Source organism: Coregonus clupeaformis, chromosome 18 (assembly GCF_020615455.1).
Source record: "Coregonus clupeaformis isolate EN_2021a chromosome 18, ASM2061545v1, whole genome shotgun sequence".
Classification (NCBI taxonomy): domain Eukaryota; kingdom Metazoa; phylum Chordata; class Actinopteri; order Salmoniformes; family Salmonidae; genus Coregonus; species Coregonus clupeaformis.
Window position 1 is genome coordinate 6,121,535 of NC_059209.1, and position 25,648 is coordinate 6,147,182.

The window sequence follows — 25,648 nt, forward strand, 5'->3', positions numbered from 1 at the left end:
CTTTTGACAAATTCAGATGGCCACCTGGTAAAAACGGTATACAGGGGTTACTAAACCTATTCAGTGGCTCTAATCTGCAAAAGTCAACAGAGAGACCACCCTAGCGAGCCATTGTTACTCCCACAAGCATGGGAAACTGGGGATTGGACTGTCTCCACATTTCAATTGGCTTTTGAATTGGCTTTTTTTTTTTTTAAGGCTGCGCAACAAAATAAAAGTTGGAGGCCAATAACTCTGCTGAGCAGTCGGTTTGTTAAAGGAGGGGATATTTCTACTGTGTTGGCTCTGAGCAGGATTACATGTGCCGGCTTCCTCACAGCTTTGTCAAAGGCAAGCTCTGGATGTAACTTTTACAGAAGCCAAGTGTACAAGCAGTTTAACTGAGAGACACAGAGAGAGAGAGATTGACAGACAGTGGATGAGTCATGACAGAACGACTGAATGGCAATGACAGTAAGAGAGGGAGAGAGAGAGAGAGAGAGAGAGAGAGAGAGAGAGGGGGGCAGAGAGGACATAAAGGGGAGAGGAGAAGCGAACAACAGAGAGAGTGGGAGAGAGAAAAAAAAGAGTGAGAGAGAGAGGACATGGGGACAAGGAGAGGAGAGAGAATGTTCCTCTGGCTTCTTAGCCCTGTGTCAATCCAATCCCTATGAGCCAGCCCTCCAACTGAGTCAAATCAGCCGATGCTGTTTGACTCAGGGCCAACCACCAGCTGCGAGCCAGCACCTCTCCAGTCCTCAGCACTTCCATAATCCCACTAAATAGGCAGTGTCAACAGTCACACTGCCACTACATGTCATCACCAGTGACCTTGTCAACGGTAGTTACCTTCCTTGACAATTGCATTTTCAGTGAAAGACAGCCCCAGATAGTTATACTTTAATGTCCCATTTGCGAAAGACTCAAGTTCAGAGTAGGCTTTACTGTGACCAGAGTTGAATTAAAATGAATGGTTTAACCCCTTACACTCGTGGAAATTGGCCTATTTGGATAGGGCCAAATGTAAATGTTTCTAACAAAAGCATATGCATGACAATGGTAGCAACTGAAAGAAAACACTGAAGATTATGGGGAAATAATCAGACCAAAGGTGAGGACACAAGACTGAATCCAAACATTACACTGTTGATTTTATGTGCATTTTACATTTACTGTACTTTTCACAGCATTTGTCAATAACAAAATCTGAAAATAGTCTGGACACATTCAGTAACATAGTAAGAATATTTACTGAAATGTTAGATTGGTACAAGATAAGAAAAAACGATTACAAGGGTTTGAGTGAGAGGTCTAACTGGCGTCTCCAAGTGGCCACAAACCTCTCCAAACTGTGCACAGTTCCTAAGTAATTTCAATGCACTTTTATGACTCAAGGAAAGAGCCTTCAACTATAAGGTGCTTTTTTGAGCTTTCCTAGCTTTACCATTGAGGAACTGAAGCAAGCACACTTGTAGTTTTTTGTTTGGAACACAGCCCTGCGTCCCCACCATCACATAATTGCTGTTGCTGTTTACACAATCCAAAAACGTTCCATTATAAATTGCAATCTGGGTCAGGTGGGCATAATTTGAAAGCTTATTCTATTGCCAACAATAATATCTTACAGTGTTAGGCTTTCAGAAGGCACTTCAGACAAGAGTCATGAGTGCATTCAAGTGCGTGATATGCGGCAAATTTTCTTCACAAAACGACAAACATAAGCTCATTTTGTTCAGGACAACCCAGGGTATAACGCATGTCATCTTGTAACTTTGGATCAAACATAGCGATCATAAACGTTGATACTGTAAATGACATGAGTTTTCAAATATGGAAATGTGAAGTACTTTTGGACTCATGGGTGTGTGGTTTTCTTGTATGACATCAAAGCGGCATTTATTATAATACTCAACATCTTTCAGAAGACATCGACTCCTCTCGATTTACAGCATTTCCATCACTCAGACAACAACAAATGTGCAAAAGTAGCCCAATTAGTGGGAGGGATGGGGGCATCTTCTTGTTGCGTGCGGTGCTCAAGTTTATAACGGCTGTCAGTCAAAACCCATACAGCGCTTTGAAGCGCAGAGCCAGAGCTCTGACGTCATGTATAGCATGTTACTGTACAGCCACTGCGTTCCAATTAAGGTGCTTATCAATGACATAATCTGCCATTTTCAACCCGTATACGAGATGACAGGGGCTGTGAGTGGAAAGAGCTAAAGAAATTATTCTAGTTGAGTAAAGCAAAGGAAAGACACATTGAGTGCTAAAGGATAGCTTAGCAAAGCTAACGAGTTGACCAGACCCAAATGTCTGACTTTAACTAATGGGACACACCAAGAGGTGACAGAGGAACATCTCCAAAGAGCCACATACACCAGACTAGGAACCCTGGTTTTACCTGGCTCTGCTTTCAGTGTATTTGGGCCTTCCCGGGTTATCAGACCCTGTTATGGAGAATTCTAACAGGGAAAGACTTAACACCAACCAGTAACAGGCATTACCCTCTATTCTTCAGACCCAGCCACACAAAAGGAGACTGAGAGCGAGACTTGATAACACAGAGGCAGTCCCCATACACATAAGCTTAGCCTTTTAATTCAAGCCCTCCAACTGGACTGGCAGTATCTGTGATTAACTAGAGGAGAATACTGTACAATGACCGACTCAGCGACTCCACTCTATCAGTCACTATAACGGAGGAGGAAAACTCCCCAATGTAAAAACTCTATTAACCAACCCCTTTGTGACCTACTCAATTATAACCTTTCAACCACATACAGTAGTACATCATACTTCCATGCAGAAAGTAGGCTATAGTCTGTCTCTCATTGGACTCTGTCAAGAGTAATTTTCTTTTGGTGCCTAAGGAGCAGGCAGACCAATACGTTGCCTTCCCTACCATGAATATAATTCGTTTTTCCCCCTCACATTAATGTTCTATTTCTGGCCCTGCTATAAGAGCATTATGCCAGTGGTCTTGAAATCATTCGCAGTTTTTGTGAACCTGAAGACTGCGGTAAGTAAGAAGACAGCTCATAAAGTGAGGGAGGCTTATTAAATAATAATAATAATAATTTGGTGGGTGCTTATTTGTCCTATTTCACACATGTAATAAGCATGTATGAATTGGAAATGTGTTTTTTTACCTGGTAAAATAATGGTAAAATAAAAAAATGGCATATCCCAACTCCAGCTGAGTAACCCCTCCGAAAGTGGGGTCATGGCCAGGGTCTGCCATTATCAACGGTGACCCTCAAGCAATTAGGGTTAAGTGCCTTGCTCAAGGGCATATTGACAGATTTTTCAGTGGGCAAACGTACAAAATCAGCAGGGGATCAAATACTTTTTTCCCTCACTGTAACTGATACAATTTAAAGATCTCAATTTAAGGTAAGGTTTGTCCTTGTATGATCTAAATTGATATTGTTTTATGATGATACCATCTATCTTTTCATATTTGTGCAAATCTTTCTAAAACAGAAAATGGATACAATTCAATGGATATCAATCAACAAAGAAGTAAGAATATGTAGGCTAAAAAATTAACCCCAAAAGGTTATTCGAGGATCCATTAAAAGGGGTTCTCCCACAGTTTCAATTTGAATAACCTTTTCTTTTTAGAGTGTAACACGTCTGCCATCATCTGCTCCCAGTCTCTGTATCTCAGCCAATTAGAGGCCTGACAAACATTGTTTCAGCCATGTCGAGAAAGCCTGACAAACATTTCAGGCAGCAGGGGGCCTCCTTCGTCTGCAGAAAAAAAAAACACAAATATGTCCATCACCCCTGAAGCGTTTAGCTCCCCAAAAATTGGGACATAGGCACTGCACTGACCAACCCCCTCAAAAACATCCAAAGGCTGCAAGGGAAATCATATCAGGCGTATATAGACAGAGGTTGAGTCAGTGGAGTTGGGGAGTTTTTGTGTGTCCTCCTCCCTCTTCCTCCCAGGCCTGGGTTCGCATAGTATTTTATATCGTTCAAATACTTTAAGCATTTGCTTGAGCCTGCACCAGGCAAGCTCAATCAAGCATAGCTTGAAGTCATTTGAAAGATTTCAATCAGGATTTGAACCCTTGCTCTTCTTGCTCCTCTATGGTCCAAAGTGCCTTGGTCTCTTGCCTCTGTCTGTTGCTCGTCTGATGAAGCGGTGGTGACAGCCCCGCTGTCATGCAGCCCAAGGGAAGGCGTCACTCCCCCAGCCATGTGATCCACAGGCCAGAGCCGCCACTGGGCCGCGCGGTCAGCTACGCTAGCCCTGGATCATGACAGTGGTCTGCTGAGCTTATAAGGATAGAGGAGCACGAGGTCTGTCCTCATGCGAGAGCAGGCCAGAGACGAGAGGGCAAAATTAGCATAGGCAAAAAAACGATTTAATTCGTTTTTTGAAATAGTACCTCCTCCTAAAGCCCAAAGTAACCCTCTGTCAAGTTTCATGCTTGTCAATGTGTATAGTCAAAGCAAAGCCATTCATTTCACTACATGTAGGCAGGGAAGTTAATAATATCTATAGTACCAGGGTCTTGTCAAAATAAAAAAAGGCATGGTTGGACCATCATTCTCTACGGTTGAGGGCAGCAGATATGATCTTGTCTGATAAGGACAGTAGGACACAAAGGACACGTTCTGGCTGAAATAAATTGTGATGTAAAATGATGTAGTTTTTACATTTACAGCACAGTTATTGTTCAGTATAGTTAAGTACAGTGGACCAAACCCCATTAATGGAGAAAATATCCAGTAGAAATGTCACTTTGTAGAACATTGTTAGTTTGATATTTCAAAGGTGGCTGAAAGGCCCTTGACGGAGTACCTGGTGCTAATTCTTTCAAACCTACACTGGCTCAGTCAGGAGCTAAGCCCTTAATACACATTCATGTCTCCCAATATCATCACAACCACTAACACTTGTTCCTACCAGCAAAACAAAAGAACATGGCCCTGACCGTGTAACTTCTTGTAACGATACGACTAGATCGTCTTTGACTATTCAACCCCCCTTATCTGGATACAGGATCCAGCAGGGTTGAGAGTAACCAGTTCTCTTGCTTCAGTGACAAATGGAATTACCATCAGTCATATTCTGTCTGTAGCATAAGTGAATGATTTGTGCAGAAACATAAATCAATGTTTACATTGCAATGGACATTGCATGCATCTTCAAATAGGTTTGGAAATAACTTGCAACTGCATCTTCTCAAATGTGTCAATGCCAACGCTAATAAATTTTCCAAATGAAAACTTAAGAACTGACTTCCCAACAGAGGCTGGTGCCTTGTCTATATATGGTACTGCTTCACTATGCAAAGCTTGCTGAGCCGATTTACATTGCTCACTTCAAAGCAATCCGTTTGCCTCTGTATAAATGTGTGGACGTCTTAAAACAAGCAAAGGGCCTTTTCCATTTCAACATGTTGGTGCTGTCCTCAAACTGGCAATGTTTATCCTCTATGGAATACATTTGTTGTCATTATATCCCCCACCCCACAATTAATGGAAAATGTCTGGCCCAACTGCTATTTTAGGTATGTATACCTGACTATACCAGTATATCATTTAGGGGAGTTCCAGTTCGAAGAGGGGAGTGAGAAAAGTGTCGCTGGATTCCCCATTGAAAAAGGCAAAAAGGCCTTACTCACATTCAATTTCCTATAAATGATGGACACACTGATATGGAAAATCTGTATCGATTGCAGCTGCATTTTCACACTTCAATATTACAACTGCTTAGCTTACACGCAATGTCTTATGAATGAGGAGTTTGTTTTGAGTTTAAATAAACAGGATAGACTGCAGACTTACCAATTCAAGATCAAAAGTATTTTAGCTAGTATGTAAACTACATGTGGAGTGAACAAGTAGGAGTCCTACAGTCTCATGTTCATAACTCCTTTCTCTGCTCGTAGCTCTCTGGAACCTATAACATACTAAAATTAGTTTAGTCATTTTGGGGAGATCTTCATAAATAGTAACTTTTTGCCGATAACTGATTAGAGTCCATTACATATTTTGATACACCTGTTATATTGATATTTTTTATCTTTATCAGGAAGGTATTCCAGTGTTTTTACATACACAAAATGATCAGCCAAAGAACAGCTGCTGCCTCTTGGATTCAACATATTCCATACCTAATCTATTCATGCCACATGCTAATGTCTCATTATCATTAAGCATCACAATGATCATTTCTTGATGTGTTTTCTCTCTTTTGTCCAGCCCAGTGAGTCATCAAGTCCCATCTTCAGTGAGATACACCACATTATTTGGTACACTTGAATACTCTCAATTGTACAGTATTGTACAGTATGTTCTATGCTGAAGCACTTCAAGTCATAAAAGATTCAACTGGTGTTGAGCGAAAAGTGGAGGAGAAATTGCAGAAAAACCCATTTAACTGAAATTAAATCATTCAAGACAGTTCTGCAATACTCTCACAGTCCACAGTATCTCTACATATGGTATGCAAAACACTAATTGGTAGATTTGTAGACAGGGGCTAGTCAGGCAGTCAATTGAATGCTCACATGAATGGATAAAACAAGAGGGGCAGTGAGGGCAAAGATGAGAGAAAAAGAACAGTGAAGCAGAAAGGATGAAGTACAGTGGAAAGATAGGAACTTAAGACAGGATTCCTTCTTGAACCCCAGAGACACTTACATAAATGGAATGTAATGATGAGGTCATTGGGCCATACAAGTACAACCCACTGGGCAAAAACTGGTTGAATCAACGTTGTTTCCACGTCATAAACAACAAAAAAGTGATGACGTTGAATCAATGTGGAAAACTGATTGGATTTGCAAAAAGTCATCAACGTATGGGAATTTCGTCTTTTTTTCACTCAACTTTTAACCCAAATCCAATGATATGATGATATTTTTTGTTGATTTCACATTGAATTCACATTAGTTGACCGCTAAACCAAGTGTAAATAAAACATTTTAGTTGAACTGACGTCTGTGCCCAGTGGGAAGTCTCTTAGTGCTAGGCGATAACAATAAAGCTATTTTCCTTTTGAGACAGAAAGTCGCTTCTGTGGGACAAACTAGAAACAAGGACATTGACATAACTAAGACATAACAGTTTCCAAATTGATCTTCAATGTGCTGTAGGCTACACCTCATTTACATGACAACAATACAAACATGACAACGTTAAAAGCAAGTATGTAACTTACAAGATCTCATCGTTCTGGAACTCCAGCACTCCGTGCGTATCTTCAAAGTCTTCTCCCCCTCCTTTTGCTGTACCCTCCATGGTCTTGTAGGGTACGACCACTAGTCCCCGTGCTCCTGAGGTACGAAGAACCTTCACTTCCATCATGCCGATACTCTCGCTCACGGTCATTACCGGTTCTTCGAAAGTGAAGATCCCGGCATGGTCATCGTCAAAGATAGTCACGGTGGCTGAGCAGGGTAGGCCAAGGCCCGCCAAAGTGTCCACGTGATTAGCACTTGGTTGTCCGTAGCCAGTGCCCTCCGATATGACCTTCACGTTGCTAAGGTGGACCAGAAAATGCTCATCCTCCTCAAAGATGTCATCATCAATGATGTCTATCCGGATCTCCTTCTCAGTCTCACCAGGTTTGAACACCACAATGCCCTCAGTGAACTGGTAGTCCGAGCCAGCATTGGCTGTGCCATCTTCGGTACGGTATTCCACTGAAACAGTGTTAGTTAAGTCCCCACCAAGGCGTACGACATTCAAGGCCACTGTACCGCAATTCTCCAAGCACTGGTATGTACCGGGGTCAAAGAAGATCTTTGACGAAAAGTCATTCTCCGAAACATCGGAGCGGATCTCGTACGCACCAATGGCTTTCCTGGCTTGGTCTGCTGCATGCTTCTTCAGAACGTTCCCTGCTCCCGTCATGATCCTGGTAGCCTGGCATCGGTAGAAGGCGCGACTCTTTTGCTGCTGTGTTAATACCTGGTAGTTGGCCAGTTCTATCAGCTGCTCCGTCTCCTTCTCTGGATGCTTCTGCTTAAGTTCCTTCAGGATCCGGGTCATTTCCCTCCTGGCCTCCTCCTCATCCAGGTCCTTCTCATCGAAACCCATCGCTCCGTCCATGAAGCCCTCTGAGTTGAGCATTTTCCCGTCCATTTCAATGTCCATCTTTGAAGGAAATTGCGCCTCCCCTTCCGTCTCAATGATCACCCCTCTTCGCTTCCCTGCGCGGTAGCGCTTGTACATGTACTTATAGACAAGAAGTCTGCGATCTGCGACGTAAGCCATCCCCACACACAAGGGGAAGAAGAACAGTGTGACAAGGCCCTCCCACACCTGTACGATGCCGGGGGAGATAACAGCCAAGATGAGATAAAGCCAGGTGTATGCAAATATACTCCAGGTGGCGGTAACAAAGAATACCCTCAAATGTTTGACTTTCCGGTGCTCTCCATCGGGAATGACAGAAACGCAGAATCCAATGATAACGAACATGTTGAAGGCAGCACTGCCAACGATGGTGTTCGGGCCCAGATCACCTGCGTTAAAGTTGTGACCGCACACCTCAACGACGGACAGTAGGATTTCCGGGGCGGAGGAACCCAGGGCCATAAGGGTCAGGTTGGACACTGTCTCGTTCCATATACGCACGGTGGTTGTCACTTTTTCGCCATTTGGTTTCTTGATGGTGATCTCCTTCTCTTGTGATGTAATTACCTCGATGGATGCCATGAAGCGATCCGCAATGATAGAGACCCCCAGGAACATGTAAAACAAGGCCACAAAGTAAACTGTGGCTCTTGCCAGTTTATCACCAAAGGATGGGTTCTCTGGTAACCATATGGGCAGAATGACACCCTCTTGGCATTCAGTCCCCACTGAATCACATTTCTTGTTAGTTTGGTTGCCAATGGAAGAGTTTGTTCCGAGGCTTGGGTCTGAATTCCCTGCTGTAACAAATTTAATTTCAGATGAAAAAACTGCCAACAACACTGTGAGTTGAAGAGTACTGAAGAGGAAAGATGATGTCCCAGTTTGTCCCATGATTCTGACGAGGTGTTCTCCAACTCTTCCTTTCACCTATGCAAAAAATAAAAGGGATCGATGAGAACAGAACTACCAAAAACTGTAAAAATTTGAGAAATGACAAATGTCTAAAAGAGAAATATTAATTTTTCTAACTCCAGTGTTTCCCTAAGTTACAGTAGATATGAAGCAACACCCCCAAGAGCCGCCTCCAATGCACACATCACACATTCAATATTGAAGCCAATTGAAGCAAAATTATTGTAGGAAGGGGCTCTTTTGTCAGATGTGGGGGCGCTTCAGGTGTCCTCTGGACTGCCAGGTTAGGAGGGGGGACCTGTCAAACCTGGTCTGGGAAACGTCCTAAATAATTTCTAGAAAATAACACTGGTTTAACCAGACAACCACACAAGTGTACCACACACTTCTCTCTCTCTCTGATTGTGTGTGTGTCTTAGAGAGTGATCGCCTTCATTGTATCATTTGAATAACTGGTTTAGATGGCAAAATGGCACCAATGATTACATTTCTCTATACAATCTTTACTATGTCCTCTAGACATACTGTCATGAAAAACTACAATACTTGAAAAATATGTTGCAGTAAAATACACTTTGCAACTTCGATTTCATGCAATAATGTCACCTACTTCGCTTTAGGACAATAATTTGTGCATTTAGCCTACGAGATAGTCGGGGGCCGGTTCCAGGCATAACCCATTGGGCACAGACGACAGTTCATTATATTACATTACATTTTAGTCATTTAGCGGACGCTCTTATCCAGAGCAATTTACAGGAGAAATTAGGGTTAAGTGGCTTACTCAAGGGGACATCAACAGATGTTTCACCTAGTCGGCTTGGGGATTCAAACCCGTTCAACGTCTAGTTTTGATTGACATATTATTTTAAAAAATGGGTTACTTGGGGTCTCAACTTACTATTGAGAGTAAGAATAGTAGAATACACCAGGTGCAATGACAGTCACTCAATTAGCCATGTCAGCAACACATTTTTAGATTGGCAGTTAGTCTAGCCAGCCATCTAAACTTATAGTAATCATAGCCAAATCCTGACCGGGCACATAGGCCACGTGCCCAGGGGCCCTGACCTCCAGGGGGGCCACATTGATTTAGTTAGTCATTCTCCCTCAGATAACATTGCATAAGTCATTACAAAATGTGTAGAATTGCAGGACATTTGCTGTAAAACTGCAAAGTTTTCTCTTCGCCCCATGGTAAAATGTGTAGAATTGCAGAAAACTTGCTTTAAAACTGCAACATGTTCTCTTCACCCCATGACAAAATGTGTAGAATTGCAGGAAATTAACTTCAAAACTAAAAATGTTCTCTTCACCCGAAGTGGGTCCCCCCCAACCAAATCTTGCTTAGAGCCCCTATGAAATCACAAAGATACAGTATCAGAAAACAAACGACAGCTGACAGCAATCTAGTCCGCAATTTACATCCATGCACATGTTCTTTACAGGTAGGATTTAAAGCCAACTAGCCGATAAAGTAGCCTACAAAAATGAGTAACATTTCAAGTGACAGTAGTTGCCCAAATTGCTAGCCTACCGTTTTAATCCACGTACTGGAGAACGGAATTTATAGGCTACTGAAAAATCATTTGAGGCTGCAGAAAGGATACAGAAGTCCAATTTTCAACCCTTCATAAAACAATAATGTAAGTTGCACCATCGTCAATAAATCTTGAGTTGAGTTGTCGTATAGGTAGACTTCATTCAGAAAAATCTAAATGTTCTGCCACAGTACAGCGGACTAGAGACGATCATGGGCTCTCAGCGCGCGCTTCCTCTGGACTGCTCTCTCTCACTCACTTGCTTGCTCTGTCCCCCTCTCTCTCATCTCTCATCCTGGTTTTAAAGTCTATGCTCTCATCTCTCAAGTGATGCGATAATGTTTTTATGACACTGATGCAAAGCGATGTTGGAATTCATTTCCATATATTATGTGATTTGCATTTATTCTAACAATTTTTTTTAGGAATAGTTTCATTCGATCGAATCATGTTTGAACAAGTCAGTACAGTATCTTAATCTCGTGTATTTTAGAAGCACTCACTTGTGGAACCTACATTATTGGGACAATATTAATATACAGGGGGTATTGGAGGTTAATGCAACCTAGGCCTACTGCAAACCTAGATATGCTCCATTTTGTTTAGCCATAATGCTATGTTTAAATTTGTTTATCCTTTATACAAAAAATATTTAAATCCAACTGCGATATTGTTATGTTTGACAGGATACAGGCCTAATGTTTCTGATCCCAAGCTATTTATTTCACCTGAATGTTCACAGAGAAGCTCATATGCAACCTGGACTCAGAGGTAGACGTAACATAGTAAACTAAAATACGAGACACCAAATTAGTATGATATGTTACATTTGGTAAGGTATGTATTCATTTATGGATGTCCCATCATCCATTTCATATGATACTTTACGAATTACAATTCGTATGATATGTTACAAATTTGTTGTGGCTAACGTTACCTAGGTGGCTAACACTAAAGATAGCTAGGCTAGGGGTTAGGGGTTAAGGTTAAGGTTAGGGTTAGGGTTAACGTTAAGGTTACGGCTGTAACGATTCACCAATAAGCTTCGGTCCCCGGTACAAATGTTTTAAGATATGAGTGCATTGGTCTGCGGGACCCCAAACCGATCCAAATGTAGCATGCATCAGTCAGAAAATCAATTCAAACATTATAAATCACCAGTTCACTTTTTTTGGTTGCTCAAATTACTTTCTTTCTACCTTCTGAAAATATTGTTTTTGTGACAACTGCATCCTTTCCTTCAGTGTCAAACTAAGCATGTAATGATGTTGACAGTCATTGATCTACAAGTCATTTTGCATGCTGAACAATCCCAGGTAGGCCTATTTCTGATCTGGCACATCTGTGTGTCAACTTCAGCATTCAAATGTTTGTAAAATGGCTTGCGCATTATTAGGCTTTATTAGTTGAGGGACAACCAATGTAATTTAATAGGTTATTTTTATCAAATGCACTGTTGAAAATTGTGTTTTACCAGCCTAAGCTACCACCTGAGACACAACTCTCTAATCTGGCTATAGGTAGGCTACATGCTGATCGAGGCTTACATTAGATTTTATTTCCATTGCTCATTGTTCACCATGGTCATTTTGCTTGAAACAATCAGTATATATGGTCATTTTTAGATATACAGGGGAAATTTGATAATTGCATAACAAGGACAGCAATCACTTTTGCTACCCGCACTTCATGGTAGAAGCAGGAGAAGAAGAGAAGCTCACTCCTATTCCTTCAAAACTTCCAAACGGTCTACGCCATTCGATTATGAGATTGGGTGAAATCCAAAGTTGTGCTATATATTCATTGACTATGGCATAGCTCATTTTTAAAGATAAATATTGATACATTACTAGCTCTTAACACTTTCAATCTGCAAAAATGACAAATTAATTAGTGGGTGATGAAGATTTCAGATCAAAAGCTAACATTGCCCCCCCTTACTGATAGTGGGGTGGTAGATGCCTAGTTTCCTTTATGGCTCAGCTTAGGTGCCTACATACACCATAGACACACACACACACACACACACACACACACACACACACACACACACACACACACACACACACACACACACACACACACACACACACACACACACACACACACACACACATACACAGAAGTCAGTTTAGACAGATCCAGCTCAGAGAGGCCCAGCTCATGAACCGCAGATTTTAATTTAGAATGGAAAATGAATGTGTTTATGCAACAAATGTTAGTGCATCGAATCGTATCGCATCAAACCGAATCGCATCAATTCGTTCCTCTCATCAAACCAAATCGCACTGAATCGTTTCAAACTAAAACGTTTTGTTCCTGTATCGTATCAGAGCCTAGGAATTAGGTTAAGGTTAGGGTTAGGGGAATAGTTAGCTAGCATGCTAAGTAGTTGCAAAGTAGCAAATTAGCTAAAATGCTAAAGTTGTCCATGATGGAATTTGAACACGCAACCTTTGGGTGGCAAGACATTTGCATTATTCCTCTAATCAAACCGAATCGCACCGAATCATTTCAAACTAAAATGTATCAATCTTGTATCATTTCGAAGCTCATATATCTAGATACGTATTGAATTGTCTTGAAAGGGAAATATGCACATCTCTAGGAGTTACACTACCGTTCAAAAGTTTGGGGTCACTTAGAAATGTTCTTGATTTCGAAAGAAAAGCAATTTTTTTGTCCATTAAAATAACATCAAATTAATCAGAAATACAGTGTAGACATTGTTAATGTTGTAAATGGCTATTGTAGCTGGAAACAGCTGATTTTTAATGGAATATCTACATAGGCGTACAGAGGCCCATTATCAGCAACCATCAGTCCTGTGTTCCAATGGCACGTTGTGTTTGCTAATCCAAGTTGATCATTTTAAAAGGCTAATTGATCATTAGAAAACCCTTAGTATAGCTGAAAACTGTTCTGCTGATTTAAAGAAGCAATAAAACTGTCCTTCTTGAGACTAGTTGAGTATCTGGAGCATCAGCTGTTACGGTCCGGCACTGTTGTTGTAACGATCCCGGCTGTCTGAGTCGGGTCCTGTCTGGTGACTAGTTTTTCCTGTTCGTAATCTCCAGTTTCCCGAGGGTTCGGGAACGCTCCGGGGAGCGCTCTTGTTTTCCGCACCTGCATCCCATCAGCAATCTGCACACCTGGTCCTGATCATCACCCTTCTTAGGCTCTGGCCGAACATCCAGTTCCTGCCGGATCGTTAGCCATGAACAGTAGGTTTTGTCAGAGTATCAGTCCTAGAGCGTCTAGCGTTAGTTTTGTTGTTTTGTACCTTGTTGGTTTTGGTTTACTTACCTCCGTTTTTGTCCCATCTGCAGTCACTCGTCCGGAACCTTCACCCTACCTCTGCCTGATGGTCGGCGGCTGCCGAGCCATCACTGGACCAACAACTGCACCCTCAACAACTCATCCACGCCGCCCGCTCTGTCCCTGGATTATTCTGCACCTTTTTTGAATCTGTAATAAACCCTCACCTTCGTTCAACTCTCCTTGTCCTGGTCTGCTTCTGGGTTCTGTCTGAGGGAACCGTGACAGAACGATCCGGCCAGTAATGAACCCAGCGGACCTGGACTCTGTTCGCCATGCCATTACCCAGCAGGAGAAGATGTTGGGCCATCATAGCACGGTACTACAGGAGATCGCGTTGTCAGTTCGGAACCTTTCTTCCGGTCTGACGGAGGTCCAGAACCAACGCCAGTGTCCGGTGGAGGACCCACTGCGGTTTCACCCATCTCGCCTGCCGCTTCTGAGAAGTTGTGTCCCTCCGTGAGCCCAAGGTTCCGACGCCGGATAAATATGAGGGGGGAGCTGGGAAGATGCCGTTCCTTCCTTATGCAGTGTGGATTAGTGTTCGATCTACAGCCCTACTCTTATGCCACAGACAAGGCTAGGATAGCCTTTGTGATTGAGTTGCTGCGTGGTCGAGCGCTGGAGTGGGCTTCAGCCGTTTGGGAACGACAGGATCCCTGCATGGCTTCATACCAGGGGTTCACGGCCGAGATGAGGAAGCTCTTCGACCATTCCGTCCGAGGGAGGGACGCAGCTAGGCGCCTGTTTTCTCTTCACCAAGGAACTCGCGCGTGGCCGACTTCGTGATCGAGTTCAAGACGTTGGCTGTGGAGAGTGGGTGGAACGAGGAGTCTTTGCAAGCGGCCTTTTACCAGGGTCTGTCGGAGCAGCTCAAGGATGAGTTGATCTCTTATCCGGAGCCTAGTGACCTGGACAGCTTGGTAGCCTTGTCTATTCGGGTGGATAATCGAGTCCGAGAGCGAAGGAGGGAGAAGCAATGGGGTCCGTCCAATCGATCAGCTTCTCAGTTCCCAGTCGGGTCGGGTGGTGGACCAGAACACGTCGATCATTCTCCACCACAAAGGATTAGTGGAGAGGACCTCTCTCGATTCTGAACCCATGCAAGTGGGGCGGCACGGGTTAACCAAGGAGGAGCGTCAACATAGACGTAAGACCAACTGCTGCCTCTACTGTGGTCGCTCGGGACATTACATCTCCACTTGTTCCCGGCGGTCGTCAAACTGCCCGGCTCGCTAAAGTTGGGAGGACTGTTAGCGAGCCAGTTTCAACCTCTCAGTACCTCTGTCAGACCCCGTTTCCCGGCTACCCTTGTGAACAGGAATCAGAGCTTAGCGCTTAACGCTTTTATCGATTCAGGTGCCGATGGAAGCTTTCTTGATGCCGAGTTGGTGGAACAGCTGGGGCTTTCCAAGGAGCAATTGCCGGAAGCCATTGAGGCGACCACTCTGAACGGCAGTAGTCTGGCACGTATCACGATGAGGACTGAACCGGTTAAGATGCGGTTGTCGGGGAATCATTCTGAGATGATTTCATTCTTCATTCTGCCGTCTTCCCATGTTCCTCTGGTCCTTGGATACCCCTGGCTGAAGGAACACAATCCCACGTTCGATTGGGTGACGGGCAAGGTAACGAGTTGGAGCCTTGATTGTCATGCTAACTGTCTCAAGACTGCCTGCCCCCATTCGGTTCCCAGTCAGGTGATTGAGACTAAACCCCCAGATTTGTCCCTGGTTCCCGAGACATATCACGATTTGGGGGAAGTTTTCAGTAAGCAGAAGGCTCTGTCACTTCCTCCCCACCGACCATATGATTGTGCCATCAACCTGGTCCCTGGAGCTGTCTACCCCAAGGGAAGGTTATACAGTATCTCCCGACCTGAACGTGAGGCGTTGGAGACCTACATCAAGGAGTCCCTAGCTGCTGGTCTCGTTCGTCCCTCGTCATCACCCCTGGGGGCAGGATTCTTCTTTGTGGGTAAGAAGGATGGCTCTCTTCGACCGTGTATTGATTATCGGGGGTTGAATGACATCACGGTCAAGAACAAGTATCCCCTGCCCTTGATGAGTTCTGCCTTCGACTCCTTACAGGGTGCTACGGTGTTCACCAAGCTAGACCTACGCAATGCGTATCACCTGGTCCGGATCAGAGAGGGGGACGAGTGGTTGACGGGTTTCAATACACCGATGGGTCACTCGAGTATCAGGTGATGCCGTTTGGACTGACCAATGCTCCAGCGGTATTCCAGAGTATGGTGAACGGCGTCCTGAGAGAGATATGATCGGTCTCTTTGTGTTTGTTTACCTGGATGACATTCTGATCTTCTCGAAGGAACCTTCCCGACCACGTCCAGCATGTCCGGCAGGTTCTGCAGCGATTGTTGGAGAATCGCCTGTTCGTGAAGGCCGAGAAGTGCGAGTTTCACGCCCACACGACATCCTTTCTCGGGTACATCATCTCCAGGGGAGAGATTAGGATGGACCAGGAGAAGGTTAGAGCGGTTCTGGAATGGGCCCAGCCCGGTGCGAGATTGCAGCTCCAGAGATTTTTGGGGTTTGCGAATTTCTACCGCAGATTCATCCGGGATTACAGCCGTGTGGCCGCTCCATTAACTGCCTTGACTTCCAGTATCAGGACCTTCAAGTGGAATCCGGAGGCGGATCGTGCGTTTCTGGATTTGAAGAGGCGATTCACCAACGCACCCGATTCTCTCTCAACCGGACACGGCCCGTCAGTTCGTCGTTGAAGTGGACGCGTCTGATGTGGGAGTTGGCGCCATCCTGTCGCAGCGATGCTCCACGGACAGTAAACTCCATCCCTGCGCCTACTACTCTCGTCGCCTTTCGCCTGCGGAGAGGAATTACGATGTGGGTAACCGGGAGCTTCTCGCGGTGAAACTTGCCTTGGAGGAGTGGCGCCACTGGTTGGAGGGGGCGGAGACAACCGTTTATTGTCTGGACTGACCACAAGAATCTTGCTTACGTGCAATCGGCTAAACGTCTCAACTCCCGTCAGGCCAGGTGGGCGTTGTTTTTCGGACGATTCAGGTTTTTCCCTGACGTTCCGACCTGGATCTAAGAACGGCAAGGCGGGACGCCTTGTCCCGGATGTTCTCCAAGACGGAGGAGAGTGGGTCCAAGACCGAGACAATTCTCCCCGGAACTGCGTCGTGGGAGCAGTTATGTGGAAGATTGAGGAGGAGGTGCTGGCGGCCCCTTCGGACTCAGCCCGGTCCCGGTAACGGTCCACCCGGTCGGTTGTTTGTGCCTGAGTCGGTTCGTCCGGCTGTCCTCAAATGGTCCCACGCCAGCAAGATGGCTTGTCACCCTGGCGTGGCTCGGACAATGGCGTTTCTTCGCAGACGTTTTTGGTGGCCTGCCATGGCCGAGGATACTCGGGGGTTTGTTGCTGCCTGTCCAGTGTGTGCGCAGAATAAGAGTACCAATCGGCCCAGCTCTGGACTACTTCACCCCCTTCCTATTCCCCGGCGACCATGGTCGATCTGGCCCTGGACTTCGTCACTGGGTTGCCCGCTTCTGAGGGGAACACGGTCGTTCTGACTATCGTGGACAGATTCAGCAAGTTCGCCCACTTTGTGCCAATTGCCAAGCTTCCCTCTGCCTCGGAGACGTCCGAGATCCTGGTTAGGGAGGTTTTCAGGGTCCACGGTTTGCCCAGTGATATCGTTTCCGACCGTGGCCCTCAGTTTACCTCTGCTGTCTGGAAGTCCTTCTGTTTGGCCATTGGAGCTACAGTCAGTCTCACATCTGGTTTTCACCCCCAATCCAATGGTCAGGCGGAGAGAGCCAACCAGAAGATGGAATCCACGCTACGCTGTCTGGTCTCTTCCAACCCCACCTCCTGGGTCTCTCAGTTGCCTTGGGTTGAGTATGCCCACAATACTCTTCCTACATCTGCCACTGGGATGTCTCCCTTCCAGTGCCTGTATGGCTACCAACCTCCCCTGTTTCCTTCTCAGGAGAAGGAGCTCTCAGTGCCTTCTGTTCAGGCCCATATTCGTCGTTGCCACCGGACCTGGCATCGGGCCAGAAAGGCACTCCTTAGAGTTCGGACCGGTATCAGCTCCAGGCGAATCGTCGCCGGATCCCCGCTCCCACCTATACCATCGGAGATAGGGTTTGGTTGGCCACACGGGATCTTCCGTTACGGACTGAGTCTAGGAAGTTGTTACCGAAGTTCATTGGTCCGTTTGTGGTGGAGAAGGTGATCAATCCAGTGGCAGTTCGACTCAAACTACCGAGGACGCTCAGAGTCCATCCCACCTTTCATGTCTCCTGCCTCAAGCCTGTCTTCCTCAGTCCTCTGTTGCCTCCTCCGCCTCCTCCTCCTCCTCCTCGGATGATCGGAGGGGTCCTGCCTACACGGTGCGTCGCATCATGGATTCCAGACGGCGGGGCCGGGGTTTCAGTATCTCGTGGACTGGGAGGGGTATGGCCCTGAGGAGAGGAGTTGGATTCCGCGGCGACAGGTCCTAGATGCGGACCTCATCAGTGACTTCTACCGCCTCCATCCTGGCGCTCGGGAGTCCGCCCGGTGGCGTTCGTCGGAGGGGGTACTGTAACGATCCCGGCTGTCTGAGTCGGGTCCTGTCTGGTGACTAGTTTTTCCTGTTCGTAATCTCCAGTTTCCCGAGGGTTCGGGAACGCTCCGGGGAGCGCTCTTGTTTTCCGCACCTGCATCCCATCAGCAATCTGCACACCTGGTCCTGATCATCACCCTTCTTAGGCTCTGGCCGAACATCCAGTTCCTGCCGGATCGTTAGCCATGAACAGTAGGTTTTGTCAGAGTATCAGTCCTAGAGCGTCTAGCGTTAGTTTTGTTGTTTTGTACCTTGTTGGTTTTTGGTTTACTTACCTCCGTTTTTGTCCCATCTGCAGTCACTCGTCCGGAACCTTCACCCTACCTCTGCCTGATGGTCGGCGGCTGCCGAGCCATCACTGGACCAACAACTGCACCCTCAACAACTCATCCACGCCGCCCGCTCTGTCCCTGGATTATTCTGCACCTTTTTTTGAATCTGTAATAAACCCTCACCTTCGTTCAACTCTCCTTGTCCTGGTCTGCTTCTGGGTTCTGTCTGAGGGAACCGTGACAGTTGTTCCTGTCCCCGCTTGTTTTCCTTTTCCCTTTTTCCCTGTGTGTGTTGTCTGTGTCTGTCTCCTCCCGCTGTGCAGCCCAGTCAGAGGATCTAGGTCAGGGGGCGTGGCCATTCTCTCTCCTGCTCAGTTACATCCAGCTGCAGCTCATTGTCACCAATCAACCAGCAGTTATCTACCCGGGCTGGCCACCTCTCCAGCGCCAGTTCGTTCCTACACCACCTGTGATCCCGTCTGTTCCTGCTGCCTGCCTGCCTGCCACTCCCACGCCGCAACCTGCTCATCTGTTGTCTGATATCCTCGTCATCCAGCTCTCAGTGCTACTGGCTCTCCACCCCACTCAGCTCCTACCCGGTCTGAAGCTGCTCCACCCTGAACTGCTTCTCTCTGCCTAAACACGCTGAATAAACAACATCTTAATTCACCCTCTTTGTCCGTGTGTCCGTCTCTGCGCCTGAGTCCCCACCTAGCCTAACAGAACGAACTGGCCAAACATGGACTCAGCAGAGATGCCACATGAAACAACGGGTGATGGCGTACAACGCGCCCTCCATTCACAGGGAATGTTATTGGGACAACACGACCAACTCATCCGGTCTCTATTGGATAACAACCAGCGGTTGTTGGATCAAGTATCTCATCTCACCTCTCAGGTAGCTAACCTGGTAACACTCACTACTCTTCCTCCCTCTGCTTCTCCTCCGCCTGTTCCTCCTACAGTTGCTCCAGGCTCGGCTTCCGCTCCTGCCCTTCGGGAACCCCCCTACAACCTCCCCGAACCTTTCACCGGGGACCTGAACAAATGCCGTGGTTTCCTGCTTCAGTGCCGCTTGGTGTTCCAACAGAAGCCCCTGTCTTTCTCCACGGAATCCTCAAAGGTACATTACGCTCTGGGGTTACTGAGGGCAAAGCTTTGATTTGGGCAGAAGCGGCTTGTTCTACTCAGCAGATTGCCAGCCTGTCGTTTGACGATTTTTCCTCTCAATTGGAAATTGTGTTTGATCACCCGGACCATGCCGGGACCGCCACAAAGAGACTGTTGAAGCTACGACAGGGCACGGGTAGCGTGGCTGAATACGCCATTGATTTTTGGACCTTGGCAGCCGATTCCAAGTGGAATGACGAAGCTCTTCAGGGAGCGTTTGTTAACGGTTTGAGTGACACGATTAAGGATGAACTAGCTGTTCGTGATGAGCCTGCTAACCTTCATGTTCTCGTTTCCCTTGCTACACGAATAGACAACAGGCTACGGGAGAGGAGACAGGAGAGGGCGGTCGGGTCCGCACCGCAGGCGGGGGCCCCCTCGCTTTCTGCAACCCGAGCAACACCACCACTCGGACACCGCCCACACACCTCAGCGGATCCCTCCACGGAACTAGACGAGCCCATGCAGCTGGGCCGTGCTCGTCTGTCCCCTGCCGAAAAGGACGGGCGCATGCGGGCTGGTGAGTGCGTGTACTGTGGGGACCGCACTCATTTCCTGGTTAACTGTCCGGTTCGCCCAAAAGACAAAGCTCGCAGGTAAAAGTGGGCGTACTTGCGAGTGCTACACCTGACTCAATGCCCACAGCACCCCGTCTAGTTATCCCAGCTACAGTCCAGTTCAGGAATCTGTCTCTCCCATTAGCTGCTCTCATTGACTCTGGTGCTGAGGATAGTTTCCTTGACGTTAACCTGGTCACTCAGGCTGAGATCCCTGTTAAGCCCCTGCCTAAGCCTATAGCAGTAACCGCTATAGACGGCCATCAGTTTGCCAACATCACCCACCAAACTGTCCCCGTTTCTCTCATGCTGTCCGGCAATCACAAAGAAACCATCCAGTTTAAAGTAGTCTCCTCCTCGGCCTCCCCTCTTATCCTCGGTTTCCCTTGGCTTAGCCTTCACAACCCCCATATTGACTGGCAAAACCACAAAATACACAGTTGGAGCACTCACTGCCATTCTGCTTGCCTTGGGTCGGCTATTCCGCCCTCGGTAGGTTCCCCTGCTTCCCCTGTCAAACCCCCAGACCTCTCTTCAGTCCCTGAAGAGTACCTGGACCTGGCCGAGGTATTCAGTAAGTCCAAAGCACTTTCACTACCACCTCATAGGCCATACGATTGCGCTATTGAGTTACTGCCTGGAGCCCCTTTGCCGTCCAGTCGGCTTTTCAATCTGTCCCGTACTGAGAGAGAAGCTATGGAAACCTACATAGGCGACTCCCTAGCCTCTGGCATCATTCGTCCCTCATCTTCCGCTGTTGGTGCTGGGTTCTTTTTTGTAGAGAAGAAGGACAAAACATTGCGCCCCTGCATTGACTACAGAGGACTAAATAACATCACAGTCAGAAATACGTACCCCCTGCCTCTCATCAACTCAGCATTTGAACCCCTTCATGGGGCCACCGTGTTTACCAAACTCGACCTGCGTAACGCTTACCACCTCGTTAGGATCAGGCAGGGAGACGAATGGAAAACTGGGTTCAATACCCCTCTCGGACACTTTGAATACCTAGTCATGCCATTCGGTCTCACTAACGCCCCAGCAGTGTTTCAGGCCATGGTTAACGATGTGTTGAGGGATTTTCTACACCGTTTGTGTTTGTCTATTTGGATGACATTCTAATATTCTCTAAGTCACAGGATGAACACGTCTCCCACGTCCGTCTGGTTCTCCAACGCCTCATGGAAAATAAACTGTATGTGAAAGCAGAAAAATGTGAGTTCCACCGGCAGTCCGTCCCCTTTTTGGGTTTTATTATCGAGCGGGGACAAGTGTCACCAGACCCTGACAAAATCAGAGCGGTTGCGGAGTGGCCCACACCCACGTCTTGGAAGCAGCTACAACGCTTCCTGGGCTTCGCCAACTTCTACCGCCGCTTCATCAGGGGTTTCAGCCGAGTGGTTGCCCCCCTGACCAAGCTCACCTCCCCAAAGGTGCCATTTCTGTGGACGCCTGAGGCCGAGTCAGCCGTGAGTACATTGAAGGAACTGTTCTCCACCTCACCTGTTCTTATTCATCTAGACACTAGTTTGCAGTTTATTGTGGAAGTGGACACCTCTGATTCGGGGGTGGGGGGCTGTCCTGTCACAACGTTCCCCACGGACCAGAAGCTCCATCCTGTGGCCTTTTTCTCCAGGAGATTGACCCCTGCTGAGAAGAACTACGACGTGGGTAACCGGGAGTTGCTTGCTGTCAAGTTGGCGTTGGAGGAGTGGAGGCACTGGCTAGACGGAGCAGAGCAACCCTTCATAGTCTGGACAGACCACAAGAACCTGGCTTACATCCAGTCATCCAAGAGGCTAAACTCCCGTCAGGCCAGATGGGCTCTGTTCTTCAGCAGGTTCAAGTTTATTTTAACATATCGTCCTGGCACACGTAATGTCAAGCCTGATGCTCTCTCTCGCCAGTTTACAGACAATGAAGACTTCAGCAATCCTGAACCTGTTCTGCCCGCTTCCTGTTTGGTGGCGGCTGTTCACTGGGAAATCGAGTCCCTCGTCCGATCGGCACAAGAGTCGGAACCTGGACCGGCCGATGGCCCCCCCGACCTTCTCTATGTTCCCGCAGCCGTGCGGCCGCAAGTGCTCAACTGGATCCACACCTCGCGCTTCTCCTGCCACCCTGGTATGAACCGTACACTGTCGCTACTGAAGAGGCACTTTTGGTGGCCATCCGTCGAGGCTGACGTCCGGGAATACGTGGCGGCCTGTTCCATCTGTGCCCAAAATAAGGCTTCCCACCGGGCTCCTTCGGGCCTGCTGCGGCCTCTCCCAGTCCCGAGTCGTCCTTGGTCTCACGTGGCCTTGGACTTCGTCACTGGACTTCCTATGTCTGAAGGTAATGACACCATACTCACCATCGTGGACAGATTCTCTAAATCTGCCCATTTTGTTGCATTACCAAAATTACCGTCTGCCAGTGAGACAGCCGACCTCTTTGTCCTACATGTATTCCGTCCCCATGGAATACCTGTGGACATAGTGTCCGATAGAGGCCCACAGTTCATTTCTCGGGTATGGAAGGAGTTTTGTTCTGCTCTGGGTGCCTCTGTCAGTCTCTCATCAGGTTTCCATCCCCAGTCCAATGGCCAGACTGAGAGGACCAATCAGGACCTGGAGGCTGCTCTACGCTGTGTGACATCCCAGAACCCGTCCACCTGGGCCAAACACCTCCCGTGGGTCGAATATGCCCACAATTCCCTCACCTCATCTGCCACCGGCCTCTCACCATTTGAGGCGGCTTTGGGGTACCAACCGCCATTGCTCCCGTCTCAGGAAAAGGAGTTAGCCGTCCCGTCAGTTCAGGATAATCTTCCTCGCTGCCGCAAGGTGTGGGTGGACACCCGTGAGGCCCTTCTACGGACAGCAGAGCGTAACAAGAGAGTGGCGGACAGGCACAGGGTAGTCGCTCCCCAGTTCCAGCCTGGTCAGCGAGTCTGGCTCTCCTCCAGCAACATCCCTCTGCGCACTGACTCCCGTAAGCTGTCGCCCCGGTATTTGGGTCCTTTCGAGATCGACTCCATCATCAACCCTTCGGCTGTTCGGTTGAAGCTTCCCCAGGCCATGAGAGTCCATCCTACATTTCACGTGTCCCAGCTGAAGCTGGTCTCCTCCAGCCCTTTGTGTCCGCCTGTGGATCCCCCTCCGCCACCGCGTATTGTGCGACCATCCAGCCTACACGGTGCGGAGACTGCTGGACGTCCGGAGGCGTGGTAGAGGGCTTCAGTACCTGGTGGACTGGGAGGGATACGGTCCCGAGGAGAGGTCCTGGATTCCCCGGCGGTTTATACTGGACCCGCAGCTGGTGGCTGACTTCCATAGGGACCACCCTGACAAGCCGGGTGGGTCGCCGGGTGGCGCCCGTTGAGGGGGGGGTACTGTTACGGTCCGGCACTGTTGTTCCTGTCCCCGCTTGTTTTCCTTTTCCCTTTTTCCCTGTGTGTGTTGTCTGTGTCTGTCTCCTCCCGCTGTGCAGCCCAGTCAGAGGATCTAGGTCAGGGGCGTGGCCATTCTCTCTCCTGCTCAGTTACATCCAGCTGCAGCTCATTGTCACCAATCAACCAGCAGTTATCTACCCGGGCTGGCCACCTCTCCAGCGCCAGTTCGTTCCTACACCACCTGTGATCCCGTCTGTTCCTGCTGCCTGCCTGCCTGCCACTCCCACGCCGCAACCTGCTCATCTGTTGTCTGATATCCTCGTCATCCAGCTCTCAGTGCTACTGGCTCTCCACCCCACTCAGCTCCTACCCCGGTCTGAAGCTGCTCCACCCTGAACTGCTTCTCTCTGCCTAAACACGCTGAATAAACAACATCTTAATTCACCCTCTTTGTCCGTGTGTCCGTCTCTGCGCCTGAGTCCCCACCTAGCCTAACATCAGCAATTGTGGGTTTGATTACAGGCTCAAAATGGCCAGAACAAATAACTTTCTTCTGAAACTTGTCAGTCTATTCTTGTTCGGAGAAATGAAGGCTATTCCATGCGAGAAATTGGCAAGAAACTGAAGATCTCGTACAACGCTGTGTACCATTCCCTTCACAGAATAGTGCAAACTGGCTCTAACCAGAATAGAAAGAGGAGGGGAAGGACCCGGTGTACAACTGTGCAAGAGGACAAATACATTAGAGTGTCTAGTTTGAGAAACAGACGCCTCACAGGTCCTCAACTGGCAGCTTCATTAAATAGTACCCGCAAAACACCAGTCTCAACGTCAACAGTGAAGAGGCAACTCAGGGATGCTGACCTTCTAGGCAGAGTTGCAAAGAAAAAGCAATATCTCAGACTCAGAAGATTAAGATGGGCAAAAGAACACAGACGCTGGACTTTTTCTTTGTTTTCTAATGATCAATTAGCCTTTTAAAATGATAAACCTGGATTAGCAAACACAACGTGCCATTGGAACACAGGACTGATGGTCGCTGATAATGGGCCTCTGTACGCCTATGTAGTTTCCAGCTACAATAGCCATTTACAACATTAACAATGTCTACACTGCTTTTTTTTCCGAAAACAATGACATTTTCTAAGTGACCCCAAACTTTTGAACGGTAGTGTAGGTTAAGGGTTAGGGGAAGGGTTAGCTAACATGCTAAGTAGTTACAAAGTAGGTAAAAAGTAGTAAGTAGTTGCAAAGTTGCTAATTAGCTAAAGTTATCCATGATTAGATTCAAACACGCAACCTTTGGGTTGTTAGATGTTCACGTTATACACCTATCTATCCACCCGACCAACCACCCTCCTTTCAGTTTTGCCCTAAGTAACCTTCTGTCTTACGCAATCCTACCAAACATACAGTGAGGGAAAAAAGTATTTGATCCCCTGCTGATTTTGTACGTTTGCCCACTGACAAAGAAATTATCAGTCTATAATTTTAATGGTATGTTTATTTGAACAGTGAGAGACAGAATAACAACAAAAAAATCCAGAAAAACGCATGTCAAAAAATAAATTGATTTGCATTTTAATGAGGGAAATAAGTATTTGACCCCTCTGCAAAACATGACTTAGTACTTGGTGGAAAAACCCTTGTTGGCAATCACAGAGGTCAGACGTTTCTTGTAGTTGGCCACCAGGTTTGCACACATCTCAGGAGGGATTTTGTCCCACTCCTCTTTGCAGATCTTCTCCAAGTCATTAAGGTTTCGAGCCTGATGTTTGGCAACTCGAACCTTCAGCTCCCTCCACAGATTTTCA

General features: G+C 47.1%; 1 protein-coding gene across 3 annotated transcripts in view; it reads right to left on the minus strand.

The window, feature by feature from the left end:
- Nucleotides 1–25,648, minus strand: part of LOC123493066 (sodium/calcium exchanger 1-like) — a 49,313-nt gene that overhangs the window by 18,826 nt on the left and 4,839 nt on the right. For 2 of the 3 annotated variants that reach the window (XM_045226756.1, XM_045226755.1), the window contains exon 2: nucleotides 7,166–9,015. The exons of the other annotated variant lie outside the window; for it this stretch is intronic. In XM_045226756.1, coding sequence (XP_045082691.1) covers nucleotides 7,166–8,979 — 1,814 coding nt within the window. In that variant the 5' untranslated portion in view covers nucleotides 8,980–9,015. The remainder of the gene's footprint in view (nucleotides 1–7,165; nucleotides 9,016–25,648) is intronic. 3 annotated transcript variants of the gene reach the window in all.